The sequence below is a fragment of the Staurois parvus genome, unplaced genomic scaffold, assembly GCF_062004578.1.
Source record: "Staurois parvus isolate SC_StPar_1 unplaced genomic scaffold, SC_StPar_1.0 ptg000048l, whole genome shotgun sequence".
In the NCBI taxonomy this organism is placed as follows: domain Eukaryota; kingdom Metazoa; phylum Chordata; class Amphibia; order Anura; family Ranidae; genus Staurois; species Staurois parvus.
Genome location: NW_028317844.1, coordinates 6427258 through 6447779, shown reverse-complemented (window position 1 = coordinate 6447779; position 20522 = coordinate 6427258). Strand labels below are relative to the sequence as shown.

The 20522-nt window shown below is 42.4% G+C and overlaps 1 protein-coding gene across 2 annotated transcripts in view; it reads right to left on the bottom strand.

Annotated features, from left to right (window-relative positions):
* Positions 1-20522, bottom strand: part of PDSS2 (decaprenyl diphosphate synthase subunit 2) — a 235444-nt gene that overhangs the window by 58638 nt on the left and 156284 nt on the right. Inside the window, exon 5 of one of the 2 annotated variants that reach the window (XM_089664931.1) lies at positions 10514-10588. The exons of the other annotated variant lie outside the window; for it this stretch is intronic. Within the exon in view, the coding sequence (XP_089521057.1) occupies positions 10514-10588 (75 nt within the window). The remainder of the gene's footprint in view (positions 1-10513; positions 10589-20522) is intronic. 2 annotated transcript variants of the gene reach the window in all.

The following is a 20522-nucleotide window of genomic DNA, read 5'->3' as shown; positions in this document are numbered from 1 at the left end:
AAGGACAATGACCCAAAACACACGTCAAAAAGCGCCCAGAAAAGGTTTCAGACAAAGCGCTGAAGAGTACTGAACTGGCCAGCAATGAGTCCAGATCTCAATCCCATAGAGCACCTGTGGAGAGATCTCAAAATAGCAGTTCGGAAAAGGAACCCTTCCAATCTGAGAGACCTGGAGCAGTTGGTGAAAGAGGAGTGGTCCAAAATTCCAGTAGAGAGGTGTAAGAAACTCATTGATGGTTACAGGAAGAGATTGATTTCAGTTATTATTTCCAAGGGGTGTGCTACCAAATAATAAAGGAGGGTGCCAATAATTTTGTCCAGTCCATATTGGGGTTTTGTGTGGAATGTGTCAGGATTGGCTTTTTGTTTCCCCACTTTTTTGTGTCATACCAATACAAACAAAATAAACACTAGAATGCCTAAACATTTGTAACTGCAATGGTTTTCTGGGCAAAGTAGTGCATTATCTGACAGAAATGCAGGGGCGCCAATATTGTTGGCCATGACTGTATAGGATTCTAATTGCTCAACAGACCTGGGTCTTTGTCATATTTTTCGTTTCAAGATGCACCAAATATTTTCAGCAGTGGGGTCCTCCTGGGTCTCCTACCGTTGATGGCGACTTATAGTGCGAGGTGACACAGTTGTTCCCTGTGGCTTAAGGTTCTATATCCACCTTTAAAACAATCCTTCATTTCAATCTTTCTCTTTCATCCATGCCTAGGGAGATTAGCTACAGTGCCAAGGACTATAAACTTCTTCCCAATGTTGCGTACAGTGGACACAGGAACATTAAGATCTCTGGAGATGGACTTGTAACCTTGAGATTGTCCATGCTTTTCCACAATTTTTGTTCTCAAATCCTCAGACAGTTCTTTGCTGCTCTTTCTCTTCTCCATGCTCCATGTGACACAGAGACACACAACAGTAATGCTGAGTCAATATCTTACCATTTTAACTGGTTGCCAGTCTGATTTCAAAATTGTCAGCTCCTGTGAATTGATACAGGTGAGTTTAATTACAGGAGCATCACAAGCTTGGAATGCAATTATTTCTTACAATTTTGAGAAGGTGCCAATAGTTTTGTCCAGTCCATATTGGGGTTTTGCGTGGAATGTGTCAGATTTGGCTTTTTGTTTCCCCACTTTTTTGTGTCATACCAATACAAACAAAAGAAATAAACACGAGAATGCCTAAATATTTATAATTGCAACAATTTTCTGGGCAAAGTGGTGCACTATCTAGCAGGAATGCAGAGGCGCTAATATTTTTGGCCATGACTGTATAGAATTCTAACTGCTCAACAGACCTGGGTCTTCTTTGTCATATTTTTCATTTCAAGATGCACCAAATATTTTCAATTGGTAAAAGGTTTGGACTGCAGGCAGGCCAGTTAAGCATCCAGACCCTTGTATTACGAAGCCATGCTGTCAATTATGCAGTATGTGGTTTAGCATTGTCCTGCTGAAATATGCAAGGCCTTCCCTCAAAAAGGCACCATCTGGATGGGAGCAAATGCTGCTGTAAAACCTGGATGCATCTTTCAGCATCTTTCATCTTCCAGATGTGGAAGCTGCCCATTCCATATGCACTAATACAACCCAGTACAATCAGGGATGCAGGCTTTACAATGGAGTGCTGATAACAAGGCGGAAGGTCCCTCTCCTCTTTAGTCCGGTGGATGCGGTGCCCATGGTTGCCAAAAATAATGTCAAATTGTGATTGGTCTGACCATAGAACAGTTTTAACTTTGCAACAGACCATTTTAAATGAGCTTTGGCACAGATAAGACAGTGGTGTTTCTGGATCATATTCTGACATTACTTCTTATTTGCACGATAGAGCTTTAACTTGCATTTTTGGATGGTACAGCGAGCCTAATTTACAGATTGTGATTTTTGCAAGTAATCCTGAGTCCATGACTTCATGTCTATCACAGAATAATGCATGTTTTTAATGCAGTGCTGTCTGAGTGCAAGAAGATCGCAGGCATCCAATATTGCATTTTGACCTTGTCCTTTGTGTACAGAGAATTCTCCAGATTCTTGGACTCTTTTGATGATATTATGTACTAGAGATGATAATATATTTAAATTGGTTGTAAACATATACCCGGTGAAATGACTGGCCTCAGGTGATGCACATAGATGAAAGAAATCCTCTTACATATTCTGTACCTGTCTATCTGCAGTATTCTCTTTTCTAAGTTCATTCAAAGCACAGAACTTACAAGGCTTGCCTGAGCGTTCAGAAATATGGAGGCAGAAGCTGAAGTCACACTCTGCAGAGGTCAGAGAGGAGAGCGCTAAGAGCTGATTGGAGGGAAGGGACACAGCCCCTTCACACAGCAACATGGCTAAGGCTGTCAATCAGCTGGAGCTCCCTCCACTGTCACCTTTTTTCTCTTGGTGTCAGGAAAGCTTGTCAGAAGTGATTCATGCTGATAGAGGAACAAAGCATCAGACAGAAATAACACCTAATGCTCTTAATTGAGACAAGTGCACCCTGTAGAGGGATATGCTTTGTTCATATTTCATGTCTTTGCAATTTTACGTTGAGGAACATTATTCTGAAATTGCACGATGATGTTTAGATGCAGCTTTTTACAGACTGGCGAACCTCTGCCTGTCTTTACATCTGAGACACTCTGACTCTTTATGATGCTATTTTTATGCCCAATCATGTTACTGACCTGTTGCCAATTAACTTAATTAGTTGCAAAATGTTCTTCGAACTCTTAGTACCGCTTACTCTGTCAGCCTTTTGTTGCCCTGTTCCAACTTTTTTGAGATGTGTTGCTACCATCAATTTTAAAATTACCTTATTTTTTTTCTTAATATTGTCCATTTTCTCAGTTGAAACATTTGATATGTTTTCTACTTTCTGCTGTGAATAAAATATGGGTTTATGAGATTTGCAAATCATTGCATTCTGTTTTTATGTCGATTTTACACAACATCCCAACTTTTATGGAATTGGGGTTGTGCAAGCATTGACAAAAATATCTGCTACCAGATGCACAGATCCAATCCACAGCTAAGGAAAATGCTTAGTAGGGTTTGTTGCCATTAAACAGGATTCTATCAGTGACTTGCCACTTTTTGTAGCACCCTATTTTTTTCATCAATGCTTGCGACTGCTGGAATAATTTGCTTAGTAATGATACAAAAGTGTGTTATATTTGTTTGTAAAATTGGACTGCTCTCATCTACTATTTTGACTTTTAATAAAAATCAGATGACATTTCTTGGAACCATAAATACATACATTGTATTGCCAAAATTATTGGAACACCCCTCCAAATCATTGGATTCAGGTGTCCCAATCACCTCCATGGCCACAGGTGTATAAACTCAAGTACCTAGGCATGCAGACTGCTTCTACAAACATTTGTGAAAGGATGGGTCTCTCACAGGAGCTGAGTGAATTCAAGTGTGGTACCGTGCTAGGTTGCTGCCTGTGCAAAAAGTCCATCCATGAAATTTCCTTGCTGCTAAATATTTCACGGTCAACTGTGGTCAACAGGAACTCTGCCACGAAGTGGTAGGCCATGTAAAATTACAGAGCGGGGACAGCACATGCTGAAGCGCACAGAAGTCGCCAACTGTCTGCAGAGTCAATAGCTACTAAATATTCCATGGTCAACTGTTGGTGGTATTATAACAAAGTGGAAGCAACTGGGAACAACAGCAACTCATAAAATTGCCATGTAAAATGATAGAGTGGAGTTAGCACATGCTGAAGCGCACAGTACGCAGACGTTGCTAACTGTCGGCAGAGTCAATAGCTAAAGAACACCAAACTTTGTGTGGCCTTCAGATTAGAACAACAGTGCATAGAGATCTTTATGGAATGGGTTTCCATGGCCGAGCAGCTGCATCCAAGCCTTACATCACCAACTGCAATGCAAAGCATGTGATGCAGTAGTGTAAAGCACGCAGCCACTGGACTCTAGAGCAGTGGAGACATGTAATCTGGAGTGACGAATCATGCTTCTCTGTCTGACAATCCAATGGATGTGTTTGGGTTTGGTGGTTGGCAGGAGAACGGTACTTGCCTGACTGCATTGTGCCAAGTGTAAAGTTTGGTGGAGGGGGGATTATGGTGTGGGGTTGTGTTTCAGGGGTTGGGCTTGGCCCCCTAGTTCAAGTGAAGGAAACTCTTAAGCCGTCAGCATACCAAGATATTTTGGAAAATTTCATGCTCCCAACTTTGTGGGAACAGTTTGGGGATAGCCCCTTTCTGTTCCAACATGATTGCGCAAAAGTGCACAAAGCAAGGTCCATAAAGACATGGATGAGCGAGTTTGGAGTGGAGGAACTTGACTGGTCTGCACAGAGTCCTGTCCTCACCCCGATAGAACACCTTTGGGAAGAATTGAAGCGGAAACTGCGAGCCAGGCCTTCTCATCCGACATCAGTGCCTGACCTCACAAATGCGCTTCTGGATGAATGGTCAAACATTCCCATAGATACACTCCTAAACCTTGTGGACAGCCTTCATAGAAGAGTTCAAGCTGTTATAGCAGAAAAGGGTGGGCTAACTCAATGGACTAAGACTGGGATGCCATTAAAGTTCATGTGCCCATAAAGGCAGGCGTCCCTATACCTTTGGCAATATAGTGTAATTCCACAAACCTTTTGTCACAACTGGGCTTGGTCTGTGCCATTTTGCATTGATTTATGATCTTCGTGTCATCAGCTGATCTGACTCCTTCAAGCCTTCTCAAGCATTGCTGAATAAATGTGTACATAATTTTTTTTTTCTTATTTTACATTAACCACGGCAGAAAGACCTGAAAGTTATTAATTTGATGCAATTCTTCTTCACAGATAATATTTGCATATTTTAGATATCTTTCAAACAAACACAAAGCATGGAGAATCTTTTATTATCTATTTAATACCTTATTTTGAACAGCTGCTTTGCTGAAAGAAAGGAGCACGAAGGTTAAAAAAAATGTCAACTGCTGGTTTTGGTCCCCTAATAAACATTCCATATTTTTCTTTAAGCTGAAGCACTTCAGAAAATACATTCTGAACAATAGTTATTTTATTAAACAAGTAATTCCAATAATGTAGCACTTAATGGTCAGCAGTTGCCTATACTTGGCAAACATGTCAAGAAGGAAGATGCACATTTGTCATAACCAATAGCAACCAATGAACAATGTTATTTCATTATTGTTCTGAATGGAGTAATCCTCCATAGAGTACAGCACTTTTCACTTCACTGTTACTCCTTGCGCTGTCTCTGTAAAAGAGCCACTCAATGTTAGCTTTGGGTTAGTGTTTAGTTAATTCATCCTGTCCTCCCTGAAACTCTGAACCTGTAATTATTTTACCCCATTACTTTTCCTGAATTAATAGCCCGTCTGTGCATGCTGAAGTTTGATATCATGCTTGCTTGCTACAAAAGATATTGTTTCTTTTCAAATCAGTCTCAAATTTTGTGATCCCTCCTTTCCTGGTAATGTTGCACCCTTTGGCACAAGCTCAAATTAGTAAGATTAGAGTCTGCTGCAGGAATTTGATTTAGTCTCTGGTTCTGATTTCTAGAAAGATGATACCCCATACGAATGAGATGGGCTTAAATTTCATTCTTTTCTAAGCGTATCATATGTTGCATTTTGTACAATGGGCAACAGTTCAACATGACTCTTTTTTTTTTTTTGGCACAGTCTAATAAGACTATTCGCATAGAATCTGTTTATTATTAAACGCCCCATATTCAGGAACAATGCAGGCAGTAGGTAATCCTCACATATCTCCTGTAATTTGCATTAATGAGCAGCAGGGATCTATTTCAAAACTTGTTGAAAATAATAACACGGCTAGAGGTTTGCAAGACAAGCAGCTATATCAGGCACATCAATTATATTTCAGAGTACCTTGCAATGATTAGACATAGAAGCCAAGATTTATTTTAAACTAGCACACAGAAGGTCTTGGAATCAGATATTCCTAAAAAATTATCATTATTGTAAATGATAAATTAAATGTACATATGTATATAACATGTTTGGCACATTATACAGTGCAATACATACAATAAAAAGGGCCCTTGTACAAAAACACAATTTGGGTTCTATTATTATTATTATTATACAGTATTTATAAAGCGCCAATAGTTCGCTCAGCGCTGTACATTACAAAGGGGGACAGAACATGTGACAGAACAATACCAATACAATGCAAAACATGAGGGGATCAAGGGCCCTGCTCTTTCGAGCTTACAATCTAGGAGGGAGGGGGTGGTGACACAGGAGGAGATAGCTGTGGGGGATGGAGTGGTAGGAAGAGTGGAGGAGGTCGGCAAGTTAGCAGGGGGTGGGGTAGGCTTCCCTGAAGAGATGGGTTTTCAGGGTGCGCCTAAAGGAGAGGAGAGTAGGTGATAATCTGATGGGTTGGGGCAGGGAGTTCCAGAGGATGGGTGACACCCTGGAGAAGTCCTGGAGGCGGGCATGGGAGGAGGAGACCAGGGAACTAGAGAGAAGGAGGTCTTGTGAGGAGCGGAGTGTGCGTGCTGGGCGGTACTTGGATATTAGGTCAGAGATGTAGTACGGGGCAGTATGGTGGACAGCTTTGTACGTCAGGGTTAGGATTTTGAATTTGATCCGTTGCGCAATCGGAAGCCAGTGGAGGGATTGGCAGAGGGGGGTGGCGGAGACAGAGCGGTTGGAAAGGTGAATGAGTCTGGCATTATTCCAAATATCTAACTGCCTTCCTGCAATGATGTAAAATACCTTGCCTTTATCACAAACTGACAGAGACCTAATTAAGTAAGATCCAAACCCACGCAATAGAATCTCATGTTACTGTAAATTCAAAGGTTTCTTTCAAGCATATTAAATATACTGTATATTGTTCCTTAACCTCCCTGGCGGTATTCCCGAGTGTAGCTCGGGGTAAACGTTCAGTACCAAAAGTGGTAACCCTGAGCTACACTCGGAATTACCCTGCAGCGTTGCTCTGGGATCCCGGTTTCACTTACCTTGTCCTGCGCTCCCGCGATGTCCCCCCTGCAGCGTCCCCGGCCATCTCCTCTGGCCGATGCCAGCATCTGTCTTCCGGGTTCCGGTCCCTGCGAGCGTCGGGACGTACGGGGGACGGAACCGGTGGGAAATTCAAAAATTTTAAAAGTGACATTCACCAAATACACTAAAATCACATAAAACATTACTGTATCAAAGCATTTCACATACATTTTGTCCCGAGTGCTTTGTCCTGTGCCCTGACGGGCCAAGACATGAGATGCCAACTGCTGTGACTCCACTAACCCCTCACCTGCCGCACTCACAATGTTGTCCTCTGGAGCACCCCTCCTTGTAGGCCCAGCACTGATAATACTGTCCCGTAAATGGGGGGGTGATGTGCATGTACGCAATGTCACTCCTCACTGGCTGAGGGCGGAGCTCCAGAAGGGTGAGTGTGACAGGGCTCTAAATGCTGCCTGAGCACAGCAGCGTTAAGGTCCCCTGTCCCTCAAAATTGGAGAAATGCATTAGGCCAGTGTTTCTCAGCCTTTTTACCTTTGCAGAACCCCTGCAAAAAGTTTGAGCTCTTGGAGTACCCCTGAAATAATGTTCACATCTACACCTCATGGAACATCAGTACGATTAGCGAGCTGTTGATAATAATTATTTTTAGAAATAGCATTAAAAAAAAGAATAAATATTAAAATGTACCTATTTGCTTTTTCTGCAGAGATTCTCCATTCTGAGTCCAACTTGGAATAAACAGTGTGTGTGTGTGGGGGGGGGGGGGGGCAGCAGGGCATACTACATGAGGGGGAAGCAGGGCATATTACCTGGAAGAAAGCAGGGAAGATTACATGGGGCAGGGTACAGGGCACATAGCATGAAACAGGACACATCGCTTGGGACAGAGCACATTACATGGGACAGGGCACATTACATGGGGCACAGCACATGACATGGGGCACAGCACGCTACATGGGATAGAATACAGAGCACATTACATGGGATGGAGCACAGGGCACATAGCAAGGGACAGAGCACTGGGCACATTGCATGCGACAGAGCACTTTAAATGGGACAGGGCACACTACATGGGACAGAGCACATTACATGGGACAGGACACATTACATGGCACAGAGCACATTACATGGGACATGGCACTTTACATTGGACAGGGTTCATTACATAGTAAAAAGCACAGGGCACATTACATGGGACAAAGCACAGGACACCGTACATGGGGCAGAGCACAGGAACATTATATGGGACAGAGCACAGGACACGTTACATGGGACAGAGCACAGGGCACATTACATTGGGCAGGGCACAGGGCACATTACATGGGGCAGGGCACGCTGTATGGGACAGACTGTTGGGCACAGTGTGTGGGACACTGCTGGGCACACTACTGTACTGGCTTCCTTCTTCTTCTACCTGGCTTCAGAGGCGGCTTTAAAAAGTCTTCCAGTGGCGCGCTGTTCCCCGACGGCCCCTCCTCCTATCCCAGATGGTGTCATATACAAGCACCCGGGATGGGCAGGAGGGGAGGAGCCGGCAGGGAACAGTACATGACAGCGACATCCCTACAGATGTGTCCATGCGATCTCCCTGTCACCAGCCTGAGACTGACAGGTAAATCGTCGCAGAACCCCAGTTGAGAAACACTGCTTTAGGCAAATTAGGCGGTCGCGATGCCCTTGTGAACATGAGGCCTTAGGTGATCGCCTAATTTGACTAATTAAAGAGCCGCCTCTGCCCTCACCTCAACTCTAAAATTTAGGATTACTTTTTGTCTCAGTAACAGTGGTCACCAACAGAGGGTGAATCTGCCTTGCAGGGACACAGACCACACTAAAATTGTGGCAGGGACCTAACTCTTTTCTAATATATCAGAACCAGCAAAAAGTTCTGCTTCTACCCTAACATATACTTTAATGAAAGCAAAAATATGGAAACTGTATATAATGCACAGTGAAATAAACTATATGTTAGCAAGTTAGGGTTTAGATCTATTCTAAAGCTGTGGCTGTCAGTGATGCACACATATCATGCCTCCATTGTAACCAGCATGAGATGACCTAATCTCATGCCACAGCCTCTCAACAATTCAGTATTCCCAGTAGCAAAAGGATGGCAGTAATTTTCCTTTTTCTTTTATGTATTTGAACCTCTGTGCCAGCCCTATAAGATAGATATTTAAAGGCAATTTTGTCTTCATTATGTTTTTTGCAACAATGTTTACAGAGCAAAACAAAGGAGACATGAAAAACATGTACAAGTAAACCACGAGCATAAAAATGATCCAGAGAAGTGATTGTGAATAGTCATACTCAGTGAATAAAAAAAAAGGATCAACAGCAGCTATTATGAAGGTAGCAGTAACATAACTCTCAGGGTTGGACAAGAAAAACATCGAGAGGCACCTCCATATGATTCAATGTACATAACAGGACTAAGAGAAGAAATAGTGGAGTGTAGAAAGAAAAGAGAGAAACGAGAAGCTAGTACTAGAGACTGCAAAAGAATGAAAGAAAGAGGGGTCGGGGAAGACATGGGGCAGGATCACAGTGGCATACCACCAGGAGACCCTGGAAGCATAACCTAGCGGATCTTGGCCAAGCGTGGACATGAAGGCCAAACTGATGACCACAGAAACAGATATACGAGGCCCAACTCTATTGGGACACAACAGGGGCACACAACTCCCGAAGGGTCGAAGAGGAGGAGAAATGGAGCCAGACTGACCATAGTAATTAGTCTTTATCATAGATATAACTGGCAAATGCCAACATTTCTTCCATACACATGATATCATTAATCGCAGAAACCCACATCGGAAGAGGCGGGGGTGTGTGGCTAATTTCCAAGAGAGGGATATTATTGGCGAGCCGCAGACAAAAAGAAAACCAACAAACATTTCTTCTGCGCTGCCAAGGAGCCCAGTAGAATGGAGCGAAGAGCAATCTCCGGCCAAGGATTCACCATAGATCTTGTTGTATACATCAAAGACTTGACGCCTAAAGGGTTGTATCAGGTCACAATCCCACCAGATGTGGAGCTGGGTACCGACAACTTTATTGCAACGCCAGCAGAGATTGGATATAGAAGGGAATATTTTATGCAGGGAGAAGGGGTCTCTATACCATCGAGAAAGGAGCGTAAAGTTCTTTTCCTGTGAATAACATGAAATAGAAGATTTATGAGTGAAATGGAATGACGTAGTCCAGTCCTCTGCAGATATGTCTCTACCAAGGTCTCGAGACCACGCTCCAGTATAAGGAGGAAGTTCATAGTGAAGTGCAACGTGTAGTGCTCTGTAGAGGGAAGCCAAAACATGTCTCGGGGCTCAGAGAGAAGATAGAAATTTACTAGACCTGGTCTGTAGTAGTAGTTTTCTAATATTTGTGGCCATAATTATCAAATAAAACACTAAAGGAACATTAAAGTTTAAAAGCACAAATGTAAGCACATTTCATTGTATAATTAACATGGTAAATTAAGGTTTAAGAGTAAGTATTTATAACCGCCTACCTCTGGCAAATATGAGTTTTCATAATATATTCCCTGCACCAAATCTCCTATGGCACTGGATACAAGCTCCACAACCTGAAACAGAAGTTACACATTAGAATGCTGAAGATCAAACCTTTTTTGTTCAGTTATACTGAATATTTACAATTATATCTGAATGAGACAGGAAAAGAGTACTTTACAGCAGGATTCTATCCAAAACAGACTTTTCATTTTGGGTGGAATGGGGCAAAGATTGTTTTTATATTTTTCGGAGCAAAGCATTTGTTCTCCATGAATGCTCAAAAAGAGTCAATTTAGAGCTGATTTACACATATGTGATGCGGATTGAAGCTCAGATTTCACAGCTAATTGATGCAGTATTTGTTCACCGGTTTATGTCAGGTTTACATCAGGTTCAGGACAGGATTAGCTTTCAGGATTATCCTGTTCACACATATGCGGTTTAGAAACGGTTCCCACTGAAGTCAATAGCCTGTAATCCGCATCTGAACCAGACCGCACTGCTCAGAAATTGAACATGACTCTTTTTCAAACCGCACTGAATCCGCACCACCAGTGCACCAGACATACAGTGGGGCAAAAAAGTATTTAGTCAGCCACCAATTGTGCAAGTTCTCCCACTTAAAAAGATGAGAGAGGCCTGTAATTGGCATCATAGGTAGACCTCAACTATGAGAGACAAAATGAGAAAAAAAATCTAGACAATCACATTGGCTGATTTGGAAAGAATTTATTTGCAAATTATGGTGGAAAATAAGTATTTGGTCAATATCAAAAGTTCATCTCAATACTTTGTTATATATCCTTTGTTGGCAATGACAGAGGTCAAACGTTTCCTGTAAGTCTTCACAAGGTTGGCACACACTGTTGCTGGTATGTTGGCCCATTCCTCCATGCAGATCTCCTCTAGAGCAGTGATGTTTTGGGGCTGTCGCTGGGCAACATGGACTTTCAACTCCCTCCAAAGGTTTTCTATGGGGTTGAGATCTGGAGACTGGCTAGGCCACTCCAGGACCTTGAAATGCTTCTTACGAAGCCACTCCTTTGTTGCCCGAGCGGAAGACTGGGTGAAGTTACCTTCCAACTTCACCCAGTCTTCCTTCCGGGTTCGCAAGCTCCGGCCATCTGACTGGGTGGGACATGATGATGTCACGGGAGTCTCGGGACACAGCACAGTGCTCTGAAGGAATGGCATGGGTATGCCATTCCTTCAGAGTGTATGTGCCGGCTGCAAAAATATCTTCTAAACAGTGCACTTTTAGGAGATATTAATTTTACCTACATGTAAGCTTTATTATAGGTTTACCTGCAGGTAAAAATATACAAAGTGGGTTTACTTCAACTTCAAGAGCACTAAGTTGCATTTCTATCTGTGCTCTGTTCCTCTGCTATCAGCATGAGTTACCTCTGACAAGTGTTCCTGACACCAAGAGAAAAACGGTGACAGGGGAGAGAGCTCCAGCAGATTTACAGCCTCAGCTCTGTTCCTGTGGTCTGTATGAAGGGAGGAGGGGGGGGGGGGTGTCTCTTCCCTCTAACCATCTCTCCTCACTGAGTTCTCCACTGAGTGTGTAATTTCAGCTCTCCGAACCCTTTTTTCTGACAGCTCAGACAAGCTTTATAAATTCTAGACCAGATGAAGAAAAGAAAAGACTGCAGATAAACAGGTACAACTTTTGTAGGAAGATTTGTTTCATCTCTGTGTATCTTTTGAGGCCAGTCACTTCACTGGGTATATGTGAGGGTTTACAACCACTTTAATGGATCCACTGATTCATTAAAAATTAATATTTTTATATTAGTCACATTTAACTAGCTGTATTTGCTATGGAAGGACTGGTCTCTCCTATACCAGTCTTTACAAGCACATTCTTAGAGTAGCCTTTCTCTATCTTCAAGAAAGTAGGAAGCCCCTTCTTTCCTGTATAGAAGATTACTGATTAGTTGTATCTGAGTGGCTCTAAGCTAGAGGATCCGGAGATGTCTGACCTTTGCCAGTATAGCACAGCTCTGAATGCAATGGGTCTCGAGGGCTGGAGCGGAAACATTGCAAGGAAAACCATAACAGTTGCATATCTCCTTGATGCCTGGATGAAGCTTGATCTTGATGTATAATTTAAATACTAAAGAACTGTTGGCACCATAATGCAGCACAAACGTTACCATATTTTTATATTTATAGATATAAGATATGTAAGAAGAAAAAGTGTCCCGATACGCTTTTTATTTCTGATCTGCAAATGATTGTGCTTTTAATTCATCCCTTCTCCCTAATAAGGTCAGAAGGGGAAAGGAATGCAAAGAGCTGCATGATAAGAACTGTCAGTGGTGATTTCAGCATCCGTTTCTGTCATATTTTTGACCAAGAAGCAGGAGAGCTTGATAAAATATGACTTCTGCTCATGAGGGAAAAGAGAGGGCAATATAAATAAGTGCTGAACGCAATAATAAAAATTCCTTCAGGCAACTCCATCTGTTGTAATATGAAGAAAAGGGGCAGTGCTTGCCGCAGGGTGAACTCAGCCATCTGAAGATCATTTGCTGCCTTATGCTGTCTTCTTCAATGGAATCATAGTACACTGTTTATCGGCTCTATGGTACTGATCTGTCATAGTGGATACATATCTAGTCCATGCATATTAGCATAAACTGCTTTCAAGCATTACAACGGTCAAATGTGTCATAAAAATACTTGCAAATCCATGTGTATTACAAAAAAATGTGTCATGCTGCTGGATGCTAAAAGATTAAGATGCTTGAAGTCTGAGGAATAAATTGGAGTCCGTGGTTATTTTACAGAAATCTGTTGTCTCATGAAAGCGGTTTAAGTATTAAGTATCAGCATGAATAAAATGAAGGCATTTAGAAGTAACCTGCATGTACCTTTAAAAATCTTCAGCAGTGCTCCAAAGCCTTGAATTGTGAGGCATCCTATTGTGCAATTTTTTCTTGTATATTATTATTATCATTATTATACAGTATTTATATAGCGCCAAAAGGTTTGCTCAACACTGTACATTATAGTGGGGGACAGTACTTGGGACAATACAGTAACAAAACAATACACGAGGGGTTCGAGGGCCCTGCTCTTTCGAGCTTACAATCTAGGAGGGAGGGGATAGAGGTACAGGAGGAAGTGGCTGTGGGGGATGGAGTGGTAGGAGTAGAGGAGATCGGCTGTTAGGTGAGGGTGGGGTAGGCTTCCCTGAAGAAATGGGTTTTCAGGGTGCGCCTGAAGGTGAGGAGGGTGACAGTCTGATGGATTGGGCTAGTGAGTTCCAGAGGATGGGGGAAGTCCTGGAGAAGTCCTGCAGTCGGGCGTGGGAGGAGGAGACCAGGGAGCTAGAAAGTAGGAGGTCTTGTGAGGAGCGAAGAGTACAGGTTGGGTGGTATTTGGGTATCAGGTCGGTGAGGTAGTTTGCATTGTTTTGCCTCTTCCAGACTCCTGCAATCTACTAAAGGTTCATCACAGTGATAGGCAACTTCACCCATAAGTGGACAGAAAACGTGCAAGTGTAAAACACAAACACAAAAAAGTGCACTTAGGGGTGTGCTTTAGTCCACCCCCCAAAGGGGTAGGACCTCTACCCTGATCCCACGGGGTGCAAGGCTCCTGAAAGGGACTGAGGTTTCCACATGGTCCACCAAGCCAAAAGACCTGACGGACCCCTTTCTTTGCGGCTAACCGAAGCTGACCACCAAGTACTAGGTCAGGGGGCTCTCCCGAAGAGAGACCCCCAGGGACAGAGGAGGAAGGAACCTATTGGCTATGCATCCTCACCCTAGACTTCAGGGCAGGACTTGCTGGTGGGGTGATCTTTTTCCTTCCATCCATAGCTTGGATTGGCACCATAATGTATGCTTTTCACTATGTACATTTCTAGGGCTGCCTGTCTTGACTGGATGGCTCTCTCTCTCCCCCTCTCATCTGCATATGAGTTTTGACTCCCTTTTTTTAAATATTACACCAGCAGTAAGAACCCTCATTTTAGAGGGCATAGTCAGAACGATAGCTAAGACCATTCCTCAACAATGGACTCCTGGGGTTAGTTGAGCAGTGTACATCCCTTCATTTGCATTGGCTGACACTGGAACAGCTCGGACTCAAGCTCCTCTTTTCTCACTTGCCGGAGGGGTGATCTTTTGTTTTCCATCCATAGCTTGGAGCAGCACCATAAGGTATACTTTTCACTATGTACATTTCCAGGGCTGTCTGTCTCGGCTGGATTGCTTTCTCTCTCCATCTCTCATCTGCATGTGAGTTTTGACTCCCTTTTTTTGAATGTTACACCTGCAGTAAGAACACTCATTTTAGAGGGCGTGGCCACAACAGCGGCTGAGGCCATTCCTCAACATCGGACTCTTGGGGTCAGTAGAGCAGTGTTCATCCTTTCACTTATTCATGGAGGCTGCCATTGCACTGCAGGCTTCCTTCTGAAAATGCTAGTTGCTGACTTCAGTATGTTTCAGTCACAGTTCTGAAACAAGTATGTTATAAATGTGCTACACATGCTGAAAATGTCTGGCCAAACCTGATAAAGATCTGCTGCAGTGTGCCTCTTACAGGCCTATTGCCCTTTTAAATATGTATTTCAAGATCCTTACCAAAATGCTGGCAACTAGACTCACTAAAGTGCTCCATCTCTTGGTGTCCCCAGATCAAACAGGTTTTATACGCAATAAGACCACAGACATTAACTTTAGGAGGGTTTTCACACACATGGGTTTACATCCAGAGGAATCTGATAACCAGGTGTGGTCCTTTTAGACCTGGAAAAAGCATTTGATTCTGTTGACTGGGAGTATATGCAGGCAGTTTTGGAACGTATGGGTTTTGGTGACATGTTTCTCCATTGGATAGGTTTGCTTTATGATCACCCGGTGGCCACTATAAGGACGGGTGGTAGGCTGAGTCCTTCCCGGTTGGTCGCGACACAAGACAAGGGATTTTATAACAACCTTGGAAGGAAGGGGCTTAGCGGGGCCACAATTTTATACATATTTCCTAGCCGGTCAACTAATTTTCATACATAGACGGTTGATGGGCCCTTGTGGCCCATCTGGTGCATAAAGGTCCCAAGTCCCCATATGTTTTAACTGTCTCAATGAGATCTGTAATTTGGGCTTGGACAGTGACGCATGGGATTGAGTTTGGGGGGCCTTCCTCTCCTTCACCCCATATTCCCTTATGGAAAAATCCCAATCTATCTCATTTCTATATGTATGAGGACCCTATTGTGTGGATGCAGTATGGGAATAAAAAATTAGGTAACATTACACATAATGGGAAGTTGAGATCTTCCGATAAGTTGAAATAATTGTATCATCTTCATAATAAGCAATTAGGATGCACTAGAGACCAACTAATACATTTTAAATTTTTACACCATATATACATGACCCCAGCTAAGATTGCAAAGATTTTTTGGATCAGCTTCCTCCTGCTGGCACTGTTCTGCAGATGGGACTGATTTCATGTACATCTTCTGGGACTGTTCAGCGATACAGGGGTTTTGGTCCGAGGTCCTTTGGTGACTTAGCCCCACTAAAGCTATATGCACGCTGCTCCCTTTGCTATTCCATCATGCCAGAAAACATATTATTCTGTCCTGGAAAAAAACAATGCTCTAACAGTAGAAGCCTGGAAATCCCTAATAAACAAAACGTACCCTTCTAGGAAGCCACATTTTGAATAGTGGTGCACTGCTCAAATTTGGTAAGGTTTGGGTTGGGTGGGTGGATTTTTTGGATCAGCTTCCTCCTGTCGCTGTTCTGCAGATGGGATTGATTTCATGCACATCTTCTGGGACTGTTCGGCTATACAGGGGTTTTGGTCCGAGGTCCTTTGGTGCATCCAGGCAGTGACTACAATATCCTTACGCCCATCAGTGAGATACTGTCTCTTAAGTCTGGTAGATGACTTAGCCCCACTAAAGCTATATGCACGCTGCTCACTTTGCTATTCTATCATGCCAGAAAACATATTATTCTGTCCTGGAAAAAAACAATGCTCCAACAGTAGAAGCCTGGAAATCCCTAATAAACAAAACGTACCCTTCTAGGAAGCCACATTTTGAATAGTGGTGCACTGCTCAAATTTGATAAGGTTTGGGTTGGGTAGGTAGCTTCCCCCCTCAAGGTCTCAAATTGAGTCACATTTTAATAAATCTCCCTCTTTTGAGGCCACAAGACAGGTTTCCCAGATGTATGTGTCCTTGTATAGTACTTGTCTGTAAACTTGCTGTTGTATGCTGCTTTGTATAAGCGATAAGCTGTGGGTTGCTTCTATAACACACTCCTGTGATAGTATTGTAGAGGTTTTTCTGTATCCTTGATCGCTTATTCTGTGGGTCCCTAATGTGACATCTACAGGCATTGTTTCTTGTTCTTTTTTGTTCAATGTTTCTTAAAGCTGCTTGTCACCACCTAGTGACATTGCAGGGGTTTTTTTTTGTATTGCGCTTGTATAATATTTTCTATTGCAAAATAATAAATCGAATTTAAAAAAAAAAAATGCTGAAAATGTGTCAGAACGACTTATCTTTATACTTGTCAAAGCATCAGAATGGCATCCAAGGAACAAGCATTCTCAAAGGAATCAACCAATCTCTTATGAGAGTTTAATTTTAAAGTGATAATAAAGCTTCATTTTTTTTTCATTAAAATTACAAATGTCATACTTACTGTACCAGCTCAGTGCAATGGTTTAGTACAGAGCAACCCGATTCTTTACCTCTCGGGTCCTCCGCTGGCAGTCCTGGCTCCTTCTTTCGCCGAGTGCCCACCATAGGAAGCCGCTTCCTGTGGGGACACACGTGTGCTTGCTCCAGATTTGAGCTGTTTGCATCTATTCAGCCTGGCTCAGCCCTGCCCCTGCTTACAGGTTTTGACTGACAGAGGCAGGAGCCAATAGCTCCTGCTGCTCTCAGCCAAGACTGTGAGAGCTGAGAGAGGAGAGGATACTGATGCAGTATTTAGGGGGGGGAGAGCTTCATGTAAAAGGTTTTTTACCTTAATGAAAAGATTGCATTAAACAATGTGATTATTTGACAAAGCAGTTAAGATAACACTGATAAACACGTGAAAAGGAGCCCAGAGCTGCACCTCTTGGTTGCAAATATAAAAAACATTTATATGCCATATATCCTATTAGATTAAAAAATATGAACAAATATTTTGAAAAACATATTTCAGTGCTGAAACTAATAAATAACTATACAGTCCCATAAAATGCATCCATTTCATTAAAAATAACTTTAAAAAAAAATTATCAGTAAAGACTAGTAGAACTCACAACATCCTGTGTTGTGAAAATAAAATAAAAACAAAACAAAAAAATAATGACTGCAGCTGACAGTAAACTTAATGCACCAATTTCAAACAAGTATAGCTTGAGGCTACCCCTTCAGCTGCTCTCAAACTTTTTTGCTTCTTGAATGTTTAATTTCCTATGCTTGCACTTCTGAGGACATCTGATCCTTCCTATAACTCTGCCTAGTTCTGATTGAATTAAGGGATTTTGTTTCAGTCTTTATCATTCTTGTAATTGAAGACATCAAGCTGAAGGATGTAGCCCTAAATAACCCTATACCTCTCAGTATCGCAGGCTCCCTTTATTTGATAATAAAACTTCCTAAAGACCTATTGTGTTTCAGTTATTCTTCCCTGGCCCCTCCGTTAACACATTCACTGCTGAGGAAGCCTGTAACAAGCATAAAACCCAGTTTGAATGTCAAAGACAAAATTCCATCCTCGGAGTCAGTTGTTAGATGTGTGAACAACATTTTAGGAATATTTCTAATGTTTTAGATACCATTACTAGAAAAAGTAACGTAACACAGTAGTCTTTCTTTTTATCCATGCTGATCTGTCATGTGCCCTACTGTATGCCAGCCTTCCCCAAAGTCTTGTAATAAGATCTATTGTAAATATTGCTGTAACTGGAGCTCTGAATAAACTAAAAAGACAATGTAACTACAGTGTGACCAGATGTGCTGAGTTACCCAAAAGGGGAACAGAGAAAAATAAGGTACTCTAGCCCCTCACTTTCCCCCTCCCAAGACGAGTCAGATAAGACCTGGCTCCTACATCCTAAAGTATTGAATATCACCAATAGGTCTACAGGAATCTGGAATCAAATACCCAGTCTCAGATTGTATTACAGTTTATGCAAGAAGCATCCCCAGATTATTCTGACAGCTGAGACCCATCATATAGATCAATCACTCACTAGTAAATCTTATGGTCTGTGAAGTGGTCTAAGTTCTGAGGCTGGTACTGGTAATATGAAGAGGAATGTACAAAGACACAGAGTCCTGTTCTAAATGTCAAAGTGATAGAATGAACTTTTAACAATGCATCTAGCTGTGGAGATCCAGCCTTCTTCCTCCCTCTGCTGAAACACGAGACACGGCACAGATTTTGTTTCTACATTATACAAACTAACCACTGCAAGGTTACACTGAGCACTTTCAAAATGAAATCAAAAATATATCTACTCTGAAATCCCAGAAATAATATAACATGAAATAGCACTGACAACCTATAAATTATGCGTAATTCTCACAAATAATCTATATTTATAGCAAAGGTAAAAAGCCATTGAGCCCATTTAATTAGTTGATAACAGCGTAATATTTAGGGGAATGCACATCATCTGCTGTATGGGTCCAATGTGCAAGTGAATATATCACTGCAATGTAATAAATATCTCTCTAGTTAGCTGCAGGGAAGAGGAAGAAAACAGCATCAACCTGGTTACATAATGCAGAGCGTGTAGAAGTAAAACTGGCAGTCCAGGAGAAGCAGAGGTTTGTAATGGAGTTGATGAGCCTACATGCGGAGGACTAAATTACAAAAAAAAAAAATTACAAAAAAAGTATTTGTGAACTCATTCAGCTTAAAATAGAAATGAAAGGCAAAACATTTGTGTGTGTGTGTGTGTATGTATGTGTGTATATATATATATATATATATATACACATACACACACATACATACAAACCAATGGCCACGTGTAAGACTTGACCATTAGAGGACATATAGGCTGTGCTCCCAGCACAACCAGAAAACTGACCTCGCTTCTATATCTAGCAAGGTCAGCTTGAAACAGGGATACCTTTTAACACAAATACATGGTGCAGCAGACACATTTCAGGACTATGAAATGTTGGGGTAACATACACTTATATACATTTGGCGGCAGAAAAAAAAAAGAAAATTATTGTGTTCTATCATCCTTGACCCCAGTTAAATGAACATAATCTATTTTAAAATCTTTGGCAAAGTGAGATGGGAATTTTTGATTGTTTTTAATTTTTTGATGTGCTATTCGCTGCAAAGGCCAGGTTTAGATTGGGGTGTTTGCCATTTGCTTGTATAAGGGCTTGTTCACACTTAACTAAATGTTTAACTCTTCAAAAATGCCCCTATAGCGTTAGTATGGGCATTAGGTGTTAACCTCTTCCCTGCGGCACTATAGCCGAAAGACGGCTACAGCGCGATTGTCTAGTTCTGGGAGGACGTCTTCCCAGAACACGCCCCCTGCACGCCCTCAGCGGTGTGCACCCGGTGCCACCAGTGATCGCTGTGTCCTACGGACACAGCTGATCATGTGATAGGTAAACGGCAAACGGCCTTTTACCACGTGGTCAGCTGTGTCCAATGACACAGATCACAGGGTACATACAGTTGCCGGTTATCAGCTGCACTTTCCTCACGCTGATGATCAGCGCCCATCAGTGCCGCCCACCTGTACCCATCAGTGCCACCCGCCTGTGCCCAGCAGTGCTACCCACCTGTGCCCAGCAGTGCCACCCATTAGTGCTGCTCAGTAGTGCCGCCCATAAGTGCCACCCATAAGTGCCCATCAGTGCCACCTATCAGTGCCGCCTTTCAGTGCAGCATCATCAATGCCAGCTCATAAGTGCCGCATATCAATGCCGCCTATCATTGCCTCCTATCAGTGCCCATCAGTGCTGCCTATCCGTGCCACCTCATCAGTGGC